The sequence below is a fragment of the Anopheles nili genome, chromosome 3, assembly GCF_943737925.1.
Source record: "Anopheles nili chromosome 3, idAnoNiliSN_F5_01, whole genome shotgun sequence".
Lineage (NCBI taxonomy): Eukaryota > Metazoa > Arthropoda > Insecta > Diptera > Culicidae > Anopheles > Anopheles nili.
In genome coordinates, this window is record NC_071292.1 from 72,070,151 (window position 1) to 72,086,233 (window position 16,083).

Consider the following 16,083-nt stretch of genomic DNA (forward strand, 5'->3'; position numbering starts at 1 on the left):
TGGCAACCGACTAAAGCCGGCCACGGTTGCCATGGAAGGCCTACGTCGACCACCGGCCGGTATTGGGTGCTTGTTTGGGCTGCCAAACAACGCGCCGGCGACCTGTTGATGGTTGTTGTCGCTCAGCGTCGATTGCGTGCCGGGGGTTTGTTGACGCCGGAACACATTCGGAATGTCAGTCGGAGTTGGTGAATATGTTCGTAATCTTGATCCGCCAATGCTCGAAGGACCGTTCTAGATACACGGGTACGTGCGAGTGGGGAAAACCAATGGAAACCGGCACCGACTGGCAGTTTTGGCGGAAATTTAACACACTTTGTTGTGAGGGGTTGTTTTTGATAGGGCGACTTCTTGGCGCGAGAATGACGGAACAAGTGTATATCGCGCAATTGAATGTGGGGTTCGCATTAAATATACAACTGGGCTTGGATTCGTCATCGTTTCATGAATTCAATTTGAAAAGATTCTTTTGATTTGGCTTAACAATTTGTTTTATTGATTGAACTTAAACGAACAGTTATTTTTGCATTTTAATAAATATTTCGAATGTAGCTATCGTGTTTGAGCTACAGTAGGATTCTTTTCTTATCGAAAAAGCCACAATATATAATTAAAAAATAATCATTTAATTATAAAAAATGTGCTTCCCACTTGGATCTGTTACATTTGGTTCCGAACACAAAACATTTTGCAACAGAAACAATTCAATCAAACTGTTTTTAAAAGCACTAACTAACTAAATATAAATGAAAATTTTCCAAAAATGGCTCAAATAAATCATCAGCAATCTAGACGCGCAATAGACCTTCTCCAAGAAACGTGTAGCTGTAACTACATCAAAACCAATGCCGTCTTCCGAATGGAGTGCTTTCCCTCAACCGCTTATCGTTATCTTCGATATGGCCGATGTCACTGATTGCACCATAATTGCTCCAGGAAGGTGATTTATTGTACGTTCAGTTTAGTCGTTCGAGCAGCACGAACAGCCCGAATTCGCTTGACGCCAACGGAGAAAGTAACCGTAAAGCAGCTGATTGGTTTCGTTACATATACGCCCCATAAAAACAATCAATGTTCGCATTATCCAACCCTACCGTGCTCGTTTGGGTGCTTTTGGTGGCATGGTTCGGAATCGCTCGAGCCCAACTCGAGCTGGCGAAGAATTACGTCTGTACGGAGGATTTCTGTGACGTAAGCTTCACTTGGAAGGTCGTCAGATCGTGTACACCTTCCTAAAGTGAGTCTCCCATTTCTCTGCAGAACTATCGCGAAAGCAACGCATGTGACACGTTGAAGACGGCTTGCCGAGCGCAGAATGCCACTCATAATGGCATCATCTTTCCATCCGCGACGCCTTGTTCCTGCTGCACGACCTGCGTGGAAAACCTAAAACTCGGAGACGATTGCTCCGTAGGTGGGCTAGGCTATCCTGTGCCAGCTGGGATCTGCGGTCCAGGCTTATACTGCAAGGTAGCCGAAGGTGACGAACATCCAACCTGTCAACCGAGTAAGTATCAAGGTATTTGACCAATGAACACACTTCTCGAGAGCTCGTGTTGCTTTCAGTGTTGGAATCGAGCAAGTGTTTCACCGCACAGAAGGCTTATGACGACCAAAGGCAAGAGGGTCTTGTAGGGCATTTGCTGCAACGTCCAGAGTGCGATGGTGATGGAAACTTTCAACCGGTACGGTGCATACCGGGACAAACGTAAGTGACTGTTAGTAGGTCTTCTTGAGACTTCGAATTCGAATCCATTTCCATCCATCAGATGCTACTGCGTCGACGAGGACGGTAAGCGGATCTTCGGGGAAGCCGTTCATACCGCCAACATTCAGATCTCCATGCGATGTGGTAAGGAATCGCATTCCTAACAACCCCCATTACCCGTGAGTGACATCCCAAAACGCTTCTTTTTCTAGAATGTTCGCGATTGGCAGCCAAAGCACGCTCCTTGCTGGACTCCAGGTATCCCGTGCTAACATCACGTTGCGATTCCAAGGGATCCTTTGATCAACTACAGTGTGTCGATGACATGTGCGTGTGCGTGGACATGCACTCTGGCCGGCCAACGTCGGACCTACGTAACGTGACTCGTGGACTCTCTAGTTTACCGTGTTGTGAGTATGCTCTCATATCCTTAAAGATGACTCCTCGCACAATTTAAACCGTTGTCGCTTTCCATTACCAGTCGATAAGCGGCTGCACGAGAACACGACCTACCTGCGAGACTGCGAGCGTGTTAAAATCGCACAAATTTACGACATCAGCGAGTACGCCACGGGTGAGTTTAACGTGCTGGAGTTTGATCAGGACATCTGTCAACCGGATGGGTACTACGATCGAATCCAGTTGCACCCATCCGGAGCGTATCACTACTGTGCTGATCGAGATGGGGCCCTGATCGAGGACTACCGGGCTCCTGTGAGCTCGCGCCAAGCTGCGACCATGAACTGCAGTGAGTAGAACGAAGGAGATTGCGTTGTAGCAAGCGCAACACAGGGCCAATCTAACCTTGCCGATTTCGTGCACTTCCGCAGAGTGTGCTCGAGCGAGGAAGCTACTGCTGGACAGTCGTAGCCTGGAAATACCGGAGTGTTGTCCAAATGGCAACTATCAGAAGTTGGCCTGTCGACGAGGCGAGTGTTACTGTGTAGATGAAGACGGAGGTCAGGTTGGAATCGAGCGACCTGCACGCGAGAAGCAACTGCTGCCCTGTTACAATGGCGGCGATTATTGTCCACTGGGTTGATGAGTTAGACCAGAATGAGTGAGTTCCGGAACGTGTCCGGTGTACGTGTCATTTCCGCGGTGAAGATGTTTGTTGCATCGACAATGAGCAGCACCCTGGCCGCCATGTTTTGGCACGTGTCAATCGAGGGAAGGCTTGTTTTTGTACGAATCGATGATATGTTAGCCAATAAACATGCGCACAATGTAGCTGAGCTGGGAGTCCACAATGAGTTATGGCACGGCTCGTCATTTGCATGCCAAATTAACCTTGAAGCATCCCATCATCCACAGGGTGGTGCTTGTTTTTAACAAATATTTATTACTACCCGTAACGGACCGTCTGGCTCTACCAGCGGCTCTTAATTCTAGATGCTTACAATCGAATGGCACGTAGAGCACGTTAAAGCTAAAACATTGCACTGAGATCGGGAGGTGAAGGCTTACACCAGCGTCTCATTCAAGGGCCGAGCCCAATCCGGGAAAGTCGCCAGCTCGGGGAAAATGACGGCACCCCACGTCGGGAAGCTGGCCCATATGATAAGCAACGTAAAAATGGACGGTCCAATTCCTGCGATAGCCATGTCCTTGATGGGAATATTGCCCACTCCGGCGACGATCGCGTTCGGGGGTGTTCCGACGGGCAAATGGAATGAGAAGCTGCACACCATCGCGACCGGGAACATCAGGTAAAGCGGGTGGATTTCGATTGCAATGGCGACCTCCGCTAGCACCGGCAACACCACGTTGCAGATGGCCACGTTCGTGGTGAACTCCGTCAGGAATTCCCCCACCAGGCAGAGCACGAACAGCAGCAGTAGTGGTGGAAGCGCCTTGAGTCCGGCCAATGACTGTCCAAGAAGGGCGGACATACCGGAAACTCGGCCACCCTCGGCTAGGGCGAATCCACCCCCAAGCAGGAACAGCAAGCTCCAGGGCGTCTTCTGATTGATGAATCGCCACGTGATGAGTCCTGGCGAAGGACGCTTCGGTAGTTGACCTACGGAGATCAACCAAGGAGTTAGGAAGTTGGCTTGAGGGCATCTGCAAGAGCGAAAGCTCTGGCGAAAGCACGGAAAGCTTTCGAAAGCTCACAATCGACTTGCATGCAACTTACCCGGGCCCTTGCGGAAAAACGATACACAGTTCCAGTCGGCTGGCACGATGAACAGCATGATCACGACGAAAATGGCGGGAGTCGCGTCTTTTATGCGGCTGCAGACCAGAGAAAGGTTAAAGCGTCAATAAAACGGTGGCATAAACATGTGGCTTTTGAAGCATGGAGCGTTACTTACACGTCTGGCAGCAGATCGGCCCAGCCCATCATGAAACCAGGTTCGCGAGTGAAATACAGCACCACCGAAAGGACGAAGAAGAAAGCCACACCAATCTCGTGGGAAGTCATCGGACCCAACTCATAGTATCGCGTTTCGATAACGCGCTTCGCAACGGCTTCACCCTCTGGGCCTATTTTTGCAGCACGCGCATCCTCACTGTTCGGTCTGCGGAAGAGCACATCCGTGGATGAGTATCCTTGCACTCAGAGAAAAGATTCGCAACCATCGATTGTTTAGTAATACCTGAACATTCCCATGAACAGCCACTGCAACCACACCCAGTTGAGGAACGTGTACAAAACCATCCCGGGGACGTTGTAGAACATAAACGAGGGAAAATCAATTCCAGGTGCCTCCGGAAAACGACTCTCGTAGATGCCCTTCAGCGTAAGGTTCACACCGGAACCAACGATCGTGCCAACACCGCCGCACGTCGCCGCGTACGCCGTACCGATGTAGTAGCACATGGTCACCTTTGTCGGTCGCGGTCTGCAAAGTCGAAAGTGGTTAGCCTTATGCTGCAGCGTCGAACACACACACATTTACGAACCGTTCTTCCTCGTCCAAGTTGCTCTCGATCGTGTTGGGCTTCTCGTTCACTTGGCAGAGTCCTTGCTGTGATGGAAAGGCTAGAATGAGCGATAGGTTCGACGACCTACACAACTTCCACAATACTCACCGCTTCCAACTCCTCGAGAACGGCTTGCACAATGGGACACATCATGGCCACGGTCGCCGTGTTGGAGATCCACATCGAGACGAACATCGTCACCATGGTGAGGCCAAACGTGAGCCTTCGTTGGCTACACCCAACCACGGAGATCACCTTCAAGGCGACGCGCTTATGCAGATTGCAGTACTCAACAGCCAGTGCCATCACGATGCCACCGATGAACATCAACATCGTGTCTTTCATGTACATCATGCACGTCCGGTTGGTGTCCAGGATGCCCATCATCGGGAAAAGCACAATCGGAAGCATGGACGTGATCGGTAGCGGTAACGCTTCGGTGATCCAGTAAACACCCATCACAATCACGATGTATAGGCATCGGAACGCAGGCGAAGTCTCCACAAGAAAAATGGTCCCAGCAAAGCATGGCACCAGCAGCACCAGTAGGGTCTTCCAATAGACCCCCAAAAACAGGCACATCCGGCGACAACATCCCACCGGAAGTTGTGTGCTGAAATCGGACAGATCACAGGTCAGCAGGAAGCACAATTTGAAGCTGACTGGGAGGAACTTACAGCGTTTCATCCAACGCCAGCTGCTCCTTCTTTATCACTCGCGTCTGATCTGCCATCATAGCACGAGCGTCTTCACTGAACCACTATCGTTCGTCCAGGTCTGATTACCAGACAATGGGACCTAATTGAGCTGCCAGGAGGACTGATGGAATCCCCACGGCGTCACTTGCGAAACACTTGCCCTACTGTTACTTCGGTAATTCTGGGTGGTTTATCACGGGAATCCACGATCCGAGCACCCTTTTAAGCGGCCAAACAAACACTAAAACTTCTGGAGTCTCGCGGTTCTAGTACACTTGTCGACAACTTGACAGCCGCTTCTCGACCGATCGTAGTAGGCTCCTGTTCGCTCTCACACTCAGTCTTGCTACACGGCGGTTCGCTCACTCTTTGCAACCGCAGCAACCTTCGGCCGGGCAACGGTCTCCTTCGACCGACGGAAGCTGAATGAGGGGATGGCGCGAAAAAACGCATCCTTTATTGTTGATGCGCGGTGCGACACGCGGGATCCGGTGTGGGGCGGATTTCGACCGTTTCGTTTGGTTCGGTGCTCAGCTGTTTAAATTTTAATTCACGGGTCGTGCGAACAGTTCCCCGAGTAAGAATAGTTCCTCTTGTTTATTGGCACGCTTAGTGATGTTTATTTAATAGGAATACAATGATGTTTGAAAACTGAGGAATTCAGCGACACGGAGCTAGAAAATTACCAACTAAATTGATCGCTTTATGAGGAATAGAATGGGAGATCGTACCTAGCAAGTGGCTTCCAGCGTCAAGGCTCGCATCCATTCTTATCACCACGCAAACCCACCTACCCGAGGTTGTGCTGCCTAACGACCTAATTTTGAAAACTATTATAAGGTTAAGTGCGTGTGCGTTGAGTTGTTGGGAAATCCACGCTCACTGGATCAGGTAGTATAAGCCTGCAACAACGTGCGATAACTACCGATATTAAAGTGCAATCAAGAGCTGGGCATGGAGAAGCCCACGTTTCATTGGTTAGCAACCATCTGAGTTATTCACTGCAAATAATTACTAGCAACCTCACCAGAAGTACTTTTTGTTTCTCCCTCGGACCGATTGGACGATCGAGCGGAATTTCGGGGCAAGGAGAAAGAGGATTCATCGCCTGTCGATTATTCCGTACGACAAATCGGCAAATGTCGATTATGATGCAAGAGCACCGGCTCTTTATCTCTGTTCAACGGCAAGTTCAACGTCTTCTTCTCGCCGATGCCATTCAATCCTTGACCCAGCTATTAATTTTATTAGTTCGGATTAAAGTTGCTTGAGGCATCATCATCCTAAACTGCGCCATCGATGACGACCATGCGTTGATTTTGGACTTTAGGGACATGCTGAACATCATGTGATGCGATTATGTTCCCTAGCCTGGAATGCGGCCCTAGAATCACAAACAAGATGCCGCCTGACGAACGATGACGTCTCAAGGAGCTGACGCGATCGTCAGTAAAAGGCCTGTAGGGCAATCGTACGGATCGTGCGCACGTTGCGATCGGACGCGCCAAACAGGAAGCACGTTTACGGATCGCTAGATGGCATTGGACACGGGCAAACGACTCCCATGCGGCACGTAGCCTGAATATGGGCACTGCACGGGGTTAGTTTCACCTTCGACAATTTCGGCGCGTGGCTGAATGCCAATCGGGTGGCGGTTCTCGTTGCGAGTTGAGAATTGGATCAATTCGGACCCATTGAAGGTGCACGTGTCGTTCGGTAGCCCGCGTTTTAATCAGCAATAAACGGTAATCTTTCAGGTGGAAACATTGCGTTCACCTATGGAGCACTTCGCCATACTGAGGTGGCGCAATTTCGATCGCTTTGAACTCTGCGGCCGAAAAATATCCATTAATCAATAAGCGGGCTTCGATTCTCACTGGAATGGAAATGTAATTGATCGCAAACAGGGGGACAGTCTCGCACCTCCGTTCCATCCGTTCGATGTTTGTTTGTGCTCGCTGGTCGGTGGAAATTACAACCCTATTTACCAAACATCGACACGTACTAACCCGGGTTATTTGTATACCGAGGAATTTCAATTTGTTCCACTGATAGTGTTGATAACGTGAGCTTCGGAGCTGCATCAAAAGTAGCAAAATTGTTTGCGATTCCTCCCACTGACTCGCGACGGCTTTTAGTCGTCTTTTTTCTTTGCTTAGGCATTGATATGCTGCGTTGGGTGGCCTTTTCATTCGCGATAGTGATAACGATTCGATGTGCCTGCAGCAACCATCGGCGCATGTTAGCTCATCCGTAGGTCGATCCCGGATGAAGGCTTACTTACATGACGAGCCCATCCTTGAGGTGTCCGTTGCATTACAACTCGCCCGATTGCATCGCATAAACATGCATGTTCAATGAAACAGGCGTACGTAAACAATTGTGGTATATTTATTTATTTAATCTCTATCGTTCTCTCCTTCCTTCATTGTCTATGTGCTATGTTTCTACTGCGTTGGCATGTCTCACGATTTTTCATCATGATTTTCTTCTGCACTAGTCTGCTGTCGTCAATCGTTGAGTACATTCACGAAACGGTGTCCTGTAAATGCAGTCGTGAAACGAACAGCAAACGGCACCCCTTCGTATCAGTCGCCTTTATTCTAAGTAGCTTGAACGATCCCTTCCTGTCACACTGGAAGACTAACTCGAAAATTGCACTCGACAGCCTATTCGATTTGTTGCTCTGCTCTTGGGAAGGTATCCTTTTTTCGTGCTGCCTGGTGCAGTGTGTTAAAGGATAAATGTTATTTAAAAAAAAGAACAAACAATGTACATATTAATCTTTCATCCGCGATCGTATTCAGTGCAAAGTATCCAGCCATTGTATGTTGAAGTACTTCTTGAAATGTTTCTCCCACCGACAGCTCCATGCCGGATTGGTTACTATCGATAATGCACGTTCTTATAGGCAGTTGTTTCATTAAATGCATCTACATTCCGAAACAGTCTGCGCCCTTCCTACGAAGCATTCTTTTTTTCCGTTCCACCCTTACTTTTGGCACATGTTTTGGTACGCGAATGAAAATATTCCAAAAATTAAACAACTCCGCACCAGCGGAACCTCATTTCCTAATTCGATTTTAGTTGCGGTACTCTTTTATAAGCAGTACGTCTCACTAAATCGCTGCTCTCGTGGTAAGGCACCTCGAAATTGTTCATCTCTACACCTACTGTGGCTTTACCGTCCTAATTTAACGTCGCATTCGTGGCGGCCGTGATGACTGGCCTTGCCCAGTCTGGGAAAGTGGCCAACTCTGGGTACACGACGACACCCCACGTCGGGAAGCTGGCCCAGATGACGAGTAACGTGAAGATAGAAGGTCCGATACCGGCGATTGCCATGTCCTTGATCGCGATGTTACCAACACCGGCGACGATCGCATTCGGGGGAGTTCCTACCGGCATGTGGAAAGCAAAGCTGCATGACATCGCTGCCGGGAACATCAGATAAAGCGGATGGATCTCGATCGCTATAGCCTACGATCAAACAAACGGTGAATTAGATCGACACCTTTCGATAGGCCCTTTGAAACATACCATCTCAGCGAGCACAGGTAAAATCACGTTGCAGATGGCCACGTTGGAGGTGAACTCCGTGAGAGTTTGAGCTGTTAGGCAGACGACGAACAGCAGTAGTAGTGGTGGAAGTGTTTTCAGACCAGCCAGTGATTGACCGAGCAGCGTGGACATGCCAGATACTCGGCCACCCTCAGCCAGCGCGAATCCACCACCAAGCAGGAAAATTAGACTCCACGGCACCTTCTGGTTGATGAACTTCCACGTGATAAGTCCCGGTGTGGCTTCGGTTGGCAAACGTCCTAAAAAAAGAGTTGGGTGATGAGGATCCCAGAATTACCGTCATGCTTTCTTCACCATACCTGGATTCCTACTGCAGAACTTCAGACAACGCCAGTTGGCGGGAATCATAAACAACACTATCACGATGAACATGGCCGGTGTCGCGTCCTTAATCTTACTGCAAAAGAACGGAGAGCAAATAGAATCTAAGTCCATCTGTGGTACTCTCAAAAACTATTTTTAAATGATTCTCACGTACACAGTGTTCAACATGTCAGCCCAGCCAGTGATAAATCCGGGTTCACGGGTGAAGAACAATACCACGGCCACAATGAACAGAAACGCAACGCTCTTCTCGTGTGATGTCATCGGTCCGAGTTCCTTGTAGCGTGTCTCAATGACTCGCTTAGCCACAGCTTCTCCTTCTGCACCGATATCAGCTGCCTTCGCTTCGGGGCTGTTTGGTCTGCAAGGCACAAAGGACGAAAACAAAACCGGTGAGAAGAGACCCTGTCACGCGCCAGGACATGTCGATCTACCTGAACATGCCCATATACAACCACTGCAGGTACACCCAGGTGAGGAACGTGTACAGCAACATGCCGGGAACGTTGTAGAACATGAACTTCGGGAAATCGATGCCAGGTGCAGTTGGGAAGCGACTCTCGTAGATACCCTTGAAGGTGAGATTAACGCCGGAACCGACGATCGTTCCGCAGCCTCCTAGCGTCGAGGCATAAGCCGCTCCAAGGAAGTAACACAGCGTCGTCTTTGTTGGTCGAGGAGTGCTGAAAGGATCCGTCAACAAGGATTAGCACGTGCTCGTGTTGTGAAAAGACTCAATTACAACTCACTCATCGTCCACCTTGCCCTTTCCGAGCATGCCTTCCTCTTCTCCCGTCTTGCGACTGCGTTGGTACATCTGGCAGAGTCCTTGCTGCAAAAGCAAACAACAAAAGCATCATGAAGGCGCATTGATACTTGAAAGCCTCCAGTTTTATTTACCGATTCAAGCTCCTCTAGCACAGCTTGCATGATGGGGCACATCATAGCGACAGCTGCCGTGTTAGAGATCCACATGGAGACGAACATCGTGACAACAGTCAAACCGAAATTGAGCCGCCGTTGACTGCAACCGATCACGGAGATCACTTTCAGAGCGACACGCTTGTGCAGGTTGCAGTATTCGACGGCCAGTGCGATGATGATACCACCGATGAACATCAGCATAGTCTCCTTCATGTACATCATGCAAGTTCGGTCGGTTTCCAACACACCCAGCACCGGGAACAGGACGATCGGTAGCATAGATGTGACGGGAAGTGGCAAAGCCTCGGTCACCCAGTACAGCGACATGGTCAGCACAACGAACATACATCGGTAGGCTGGAGAAGTGTCGATCAGGAACACCAGTGAGGCAATCATTGGAGCAACGATGACGACCATCGAGCGCCAGTACGCCCCAATGAACTTCCCTATTCGCCTGCAGCAACCGACGCGTGGAGCTGCCGCCGATTCCCTGGTTAGTTATTAAAGAAACGAGAACGTTACAATTTGCCCAATCAATCGACGAACAACCGGCCCAATTGGGCCTGGAAAAAGGCACTTACAATGCTACCGCTTCATCCAACTCGCGCTCCTTCAGATCGGCCATCTTGCTATCGAAAGGGCTTCAACTGACGATCATGCGATGCGACCGTAGCTCAACCTGCGGAGAAAAATCAGCCCGAGAGCGGGAAAGCAAGACGTTAAAACCCATCATTACACGAGCCATCGTTCTGTCGTCCCGCGTTGTATGCGCCGGAATGCACTTTCTAATTGCTCGTCCCCTGGCAGAAGGGACGTGTGTACTCCAATTATGGAAGAATCGTAACGAGCGCATTGCCCTACACTCGTCTTTCTCGAACACGGTCGACCCTCGCGAAGGGTTTCCAAACTCGTCATGTCGTGGGGACGTTGCCCTTTTAGGTTTGTGTGTTTCGGGGCGTTTTTTGATGATTTCGCTCATGCGACAAGCAAACGAACCGGCAGAGGCGAAAGGTTATCAGAGGAGCAAATTTACATTCTTGCTTGTTCGCTTTGGGTTGCTACCCAAGAACCATTGCGATCGGGAATTCAACTTTGCTGGACGCAAACCGTCCATCAACATGTTTTCGATTGACCATTATCGCCCTTCGTTCACGCATTGTTTCGTGCATCTTCTAGATGCGATTCTACTCAATCGCGGGGCTTGAGTGGAACAACAAGGCATCGAGTTAGTTAAGCCCGTTGGAAGTAGCGAATGATTCAAACTCGTGCTCAACGCGCGCTGGCTCCAGAACAAGTTTCACAATTATTACCGCGCAATTTATGCGCCAGCTGTCGTGTACTTTGTACGACAACTAACGCGGCTTCTGACGCCCCGGAAATCTATACAAAAAATACTCCCCCATTCGCGCCCATGGTCATGGAAGCTGCTGGCCCTTCACGAACTTGTGTATAGGTTTTGCGTCGTTTCATGCTCGTTATGACGCGCATTTGAATCGTTTTTGAAACGTCACAACATGTGCTCGCTTCGTAAGGGCGCGCGGTCTGCCGATAAGGAGTGTGTACTGTTATCATGCGCTGCCAGAGTTCGAAGCTGGAATCGTCTTTCAAGTAGTAGAACTTAGAACGCTAAAATCGTTTTTTCTAGCTCTCTTAGCTTCGTGTGATCGCCAGGCCTTGTACGTCGTTCCAAAGCGTGCACCCTCAGCACTACTCCGGTGACACTGAACTTGACCAGACTCAAACTGGACACTGCTCGGAAACCAGTTCTCCTGATCCGAGATTTTTTTTTGTGTTTCCTTCACCAGCTCTTGGCAACACACCATCACCAGACGGCATCTTTTCTAGCGTCGTTTGCATGGAAATGAATGCGCAAGCCAAACAGCACGGACGCAGGAATCCCGTTCCATTCATCATTCCTCGATCGCGGCACAGCGTTATTCGCAAATCGGTGGAACAGGTCTACCGGGAGTTAAAATCGAAAGTAAAGCACAATTACGATAGTTATCTTATCGCTCGATGGAGGCATAGTGTCGATGAGGGGAGTCAAAATATTTCGTGTATTTTTTTCTCCTCTTTTTGGGTTCACTACAAGCTATTGACCGATGCGAAGGATCGCGAGTACCTGCGTGAGATTGCGTTCGAGATAAACTACAATGGCGCTGAAGCACGTACGCACTAGCCCTAGGGTGGAGTTCGACCTATGGCCAAGGTGTACTTCCCTCTAATCAAGGTGTTATTTACCCGAACCGAAATAAACGTCAAAAAATGCGCCACTTTGGCTCTTCACACGCTAAAATAAAGCTTCCGTCATGCAATCGGACCAGCCCCGACTGCGGGCTCCTGATAAGAACCCTTATCAGTTGGCACAACATGGTGGACCCCACGGGGTTGTGAAGAGGAGGTTAAGCCACCAGAGTTTGCTCACTCGCTTACATCTCGCCGTAGGACATTCCCAGATGAAACCAGATGAGAGAACACAAGGATCATTGGAAAGTGGGTTACTTAAGCGGTAGGATATTGTCCCAACAAACGCCCGCCAGCTCATGCACCGTTTGCTCAATTCATCGGATTTATCTTCCGCTTGGATGTCGCGGGTTTAATCGCGGGATTAACCTCTTCCTCGATAAGGTGGCCGCGTGTGCCTAGGGTTTCTTTGAGCGCTGATTAACTCGGAATTAGCACACCAGAGAGCGATAACAACGCCGGCAATCTTATCGGACCGCTGATTAAACTCGCAAGAAAACTGATTTCACAAATCAATTTCTGTTTTCGCATCTCATGCCTCGATATTCTGTGCACATATAAATCGCATCCCCCCAGCTTAACCTGACCAGGGAACAGACCTAATGCAATAATGCGCTAAAAATATTCATCCTTCCCATGACCATCAACGGCGGAACAACGATCGGTCGGACTTTGGGGCACAATCAGGCTGGGGGCCGTTTCGGCGCGTAAATTGACGTCAATTCCATTCCATCATCCATCCTGCCGATACCCAAACAGCCGTCCATCGAACCGAGTACAAGGGTCAGTCGAAGCTCTTACGCAACGCCCGCCTAGAACGCACGCTTCGAAGGCAAGAAAGCGTGAAAATAAACCGATGAATCGGTTCTGCACTGTCCGACGAAGCGTTGTGTCGGTTGTCACTAATGTCCGACGCCGAAAACGCAATTTTCCCGGCTCGGACGAAACCGGTAACCGTCGAGAAGGATGCGTCCTTGCAGGCAGGATAAATCGGGGACACGGCTCACATCGGACACCTGTCCGGCCAGGGTCGTGTGTCTAGGGCGCCTACTCTGCCAGGAGATGGTCTAATTTTAGACGACTGAAACTTATCTCTCGCGGTCGCGGTATGCAGAAACGGAAGCGCCAACGAACCCGTGCCGTAACCGTTGCGCCATTGCGCGTCAATAATCACGTGTGCGAGTGATGAACTTGATCGCGCGTTTCGCTTGCGTCACCCTCGAAATGGGTTGCATTGGCGTTCGATTTTAGCCACCCCCAGCACGTTTAGAATTTCCTTTTTATTTTTCATTTTTTCCTCATACCACATTGGGCGCTATATCGTTCTTCGTTCACGAGGTATTCCGTGTATCAAATATTGACACAAGGCGAGCCCGCCACGGCAACCGCGACGATGGCGTTGGCGATGATGAATAAGTCATGCCTCCGACGATCGCTTGCTTGCAAATTTCCCAACCGGTTCCAGGCGGTTTCGAACGATCGTGAAGACGCTACGTGATCGGGTGCATGCACACGAACTCGCAAGAGGTTTAGCGCGTTTTCGCAAGGATTGCACTTACGCGTTGACGAATGGTGGAGTTAAGCGAAATATTCGAAGAATTAGGTTCCACGGAATTACACTCGCAGCAACGGCACGTACAAACAAGAAAAAAAAATGGCCAAAAACATTCTCAGACACAACACAAAAACACAGCCAGACGGAAACAACTGGAACAGGTTCCTTGCATGAAGATCGTTCGAGAAACCCACCGAGTTGTTGATGCCAGACAACCTACGAAAGTAAAAAGCCGCACAAACGATGACGACCCGCAAAAAGGTCGTACATATTTTTATCGCTCCACTTTGCTGCGTTATCAGCAGTAAAGTTATGTTTATGTTACGAGAAAACTCGCACAAGACCTCCGTCCGTTTTAGCTAGCGGAGAGAAAAAAGGTTCACGTTATTTGGACAGGTGATCGCGAGTGCGTTTAGATCATTCCGGGATGGTTTTGAAGCTGGATCCGCAGCTGAACCAGTACTGAACCAATTCACACTCACACCCGCGTGTATTGTTCGAGAGCAATCTTCGTTCGTCGGTTCTTCTGCGTCTATTTAGCGATCGCATGTCGATGCAAACGGCAAACAACGTGTCCGGTTTGGTCTTGCGTGAATAAACTCAACCTACTGGAGGCCGCTAGCTGCATCGAGGTGTTCTTTCAACGATCGTGACGAGCCTCTGCTTATCCTGATGACGATAGGCGATAGATGGCGTTCGCAACGAAATCGATCGGCTTCAATTACCAACCGTTCGTGACCGGGTCATCGTCACAAGCGGTGAGGGTGCCAGAAATATGGCGCCTGGCCTTCGCAATGGCGATGCACGATGGCGTATTATGTAACGGCGGCCGTTACACACCGATAGAGGCCACAATCGAACTCCTCGTCCGAGGTGTTCCGGCTCTTCTTTCGAACGATCCAACACGCTAGCAACGGCTTCTGTGAACTTTCCACAGACCCGGTCAGAGATCATCGCCTGCAGCTATCAAATTCTCGCCACTCAACGCTCAGCTGATAAGCCGCCAACCGATAGTACGGGGTTCGAATGATGGGGTCGAGCGAAAACAAGGGCCTACAGAGAAGACCTCCGTGCCCTTAACATCCATCTTGCAAACATGGCGGCTCACGCGGATAGACTTGCACTCAATGCAGTTTGTTTTCCATCACTGCACCCAGATATACCAACCAGAGTGAGAGAAAGGGAACAACATCCTGCTTAATCGTGTTTAATTGTACAAACTAATGGTTTGCTTCTTATGAGCCGCTTCCTGGAAATGAAGTCGTCATCGCAACTGACGATCCGCCGGTCTGATGATCTCGATCGTCACAGCTGAGCTGAGCGTTTAAATGTGCCTTCCTCCAGCGCTCTACATTCCATACGGTGCCTCTTTCTCAGACGCACTCCTCTACACCCAAGAGGAAAGCGGACACGTTCTGGGATCAGATCACCATCCGATCGCCCGTTGGGAGAAAAGCCGGACGAAGATATTTTTATCCGGCCTCATGATGAAGCTATTTTTACTCTGCCCACGCTCTTTCTCGCTCGGCCGTCTCTCACGCCGTCCTTCGAATTTTGTCTAAAACTTCACACCACAAACACCGCCCGAGGATCAAGTAGCACGCACAGACACACACGCACACACACATGCACACCATACTCCCACGAATGCAAGATTTTCCAACTGCACAGGAGTGCGTGGAAGGTATCCGTGATCGCTTTCTGGTCGGAACAATTCACATTCATGAAACTCTCGTGGTGGGCGATGGGAGATAATTTTCCATCTGCGCTAACTCGACGAGCTCACAGAACAACCGTCACCACGCAGGCACTTCGCAGCAGGCGATACGCACCACCGAACCCCGGGAGAGGAACAAACATGTGTGCTTCAGCATGAATTCAGATCCAGAACGTCCCGTAAAACCCTTTCTGGGGGAGGTTTTTGCTTCTCTAATCGTTCGGCGTACCTTTTCCACCACACGCCTGCTTGCTTGCACCGTTGGCGCTGCAGTTGCAACGGCTGCAACCGATGCACCGTTCCGATTCAAACAAACACGCCGGCAAACCACCACTCTCGACCACACACCAACGTTTCGCGCGGCTGCACCCTGGGAGAACACTCACGCGCGACCGCTGCAGCG

The 16,083-nt window shown here is 49.8% G+C and overlaps 3 protein-coding genes across 3 annotated transcripts; 1 reads left to right on the forward strand and 2 right to left on the reverse strand.

The window, feature by feature from the left end:
* Positions 1–489: 489 nt before the first annotated feature.
* Positions 490–2,939, forward strand: LOC128723155 (uncharacterized). Its single transcript, XM_053816870.1, has 7 exons — positions 490–1,191; positions 1,261–1,507; positions 1,567–1,708; positions 1,770–1,852; positions 1,921–2,118; positions 2,190–2,456; positions 2,539–2,939. The coding sequence occupies exons 1-7, from the start codon at positions 1,072–1,074 to the stop codon at positions 2,748–2,750; spliced, it is 1,269 nt and encodes a 422-aa protein (XP_053672845.1). The 5' UTR covers positions 490–1,071; the 3' UTR covers positions 2,751–2,939.
* A 123-nt stretch (positions 2,940–3,062) lies between these two features.
* Positions 3,063–5,946, reverse strand: LOC128722535 (protein I'm not dead yet-like). Its single transcript, XM_053816205.1, has 7 exons — positions 5,314–5,946; positions 4,745–5,249; positions 4,616–4,680; positions 4,309–4,554; positions 4,024–4,230; positions 3,846–3,943; positions 3,063–3,728 (listed from the first exon to the last, which is right to left on the reverse strand). The coding sequence occupies exons 1-7, from the start codon at positions 5,370–5,372 to the stop codon at positions 3,172–3,174; spliced, it is 1,737 nt and encodes a 578-aa protein (XP_053672180.1). The 5' UTR covers positions 5,373–5,946; the 3' UTR covers positions 3,063–3,171.
* A 1,775-nt stretch (positions 5,947–7,721) lies between these two features.
* On the reverse strand, positions 7,722–16,083 carry LOC128726989 (protein I'm not dead yet-like). Its single transcript, XM_053820845.1, has 9 exons — positions 15,910–16,083; positions 10,746–10,843; positions 10,141–10,654; positions 9,990–10,072; positions 9,675–9,923; positions 9,395–9,601; positions 9,216–9,313; positions 8,875–9,155; positions 7,722–8,814 (listed from the first exon to the last, which is right to left on the reverse strand). Exons 2-9 carry the CDS (start codon positions 10,787–10,789, stop codon positions 8,524–8,526), a joined length of 1,767 nt encoding a protein of 588 aa, XP_053676820.1. The 5' UTR covers positions 10,790–10,843; positions 15,910–16,083; the 3' UTR covers positions 7,722–8,523.

Bases quoted from the DNA above. Each gene is read 5' to 3' on its own strand.
- LOC128723155 (XM_053816870.1), top strand. From the start codon at position 1,072: ATGTTCGCATTATCCAACCCTACCGTGCTCGTTTGGGTGCTTTTGGTG. The intron at 1,192-1,260 runs GTAAGCTTCACT...ATTTCTCTGCAG, and splicing joins GTACGGAGGATTTCTGTGAC to AACTATCGCGAAAGCAACGC. The intron at 2,119-2,189 runs GTGAGTATGCTC...TTCCATTACCAG, and splicing joins ACTCTCTAGTTTACCGTGTT to TCGATAAGCGGCTGCACGAG.
- LOC128722535 (XM_053816205.1), bottom strand. From the start codon at position 5,372: ATGATGGCAGATCAGACGCGAGTGATAAAGAAGGAGCAGCTGGCGTTG. The intron at 4,231-4,308 runs GTATTACTAAAC...GCTCTTCCGCAG, and splicing joins CTGTTCATGGGAATGTTCAG to ACCGAACAGTGAGGATGCGC. The intron at 3,729-3,845 runs GTAAGTTGCATG...TGATCTCCGTAG, and splicing joins GTTTTTCCGCAAGGGCCCGG to GTCAACTACCGAAGCGTCCT.
- LOC128726989 (XM_053820845.1), bottom strand. From the start codon at position 10,789: ATGGCCGATCTGAAGGAGCGCGAGTTGGATGAAGCGGTAGCATT. The intron at 9,924-9,989 runs GTGAGTTGTAAT...GGATCCTTTCAG, and splicing joins AAGGGCAAGGTGGACGATGA to CACTCCTCGACCAACAAAGA. The intron at 9,314-9,394 runs GTACGTGAGAAT...GTTCTTTTGCAG, and splicing joins GCTGACATGTTGAACACTGT to TAAGATTAAGGACGCGACAC.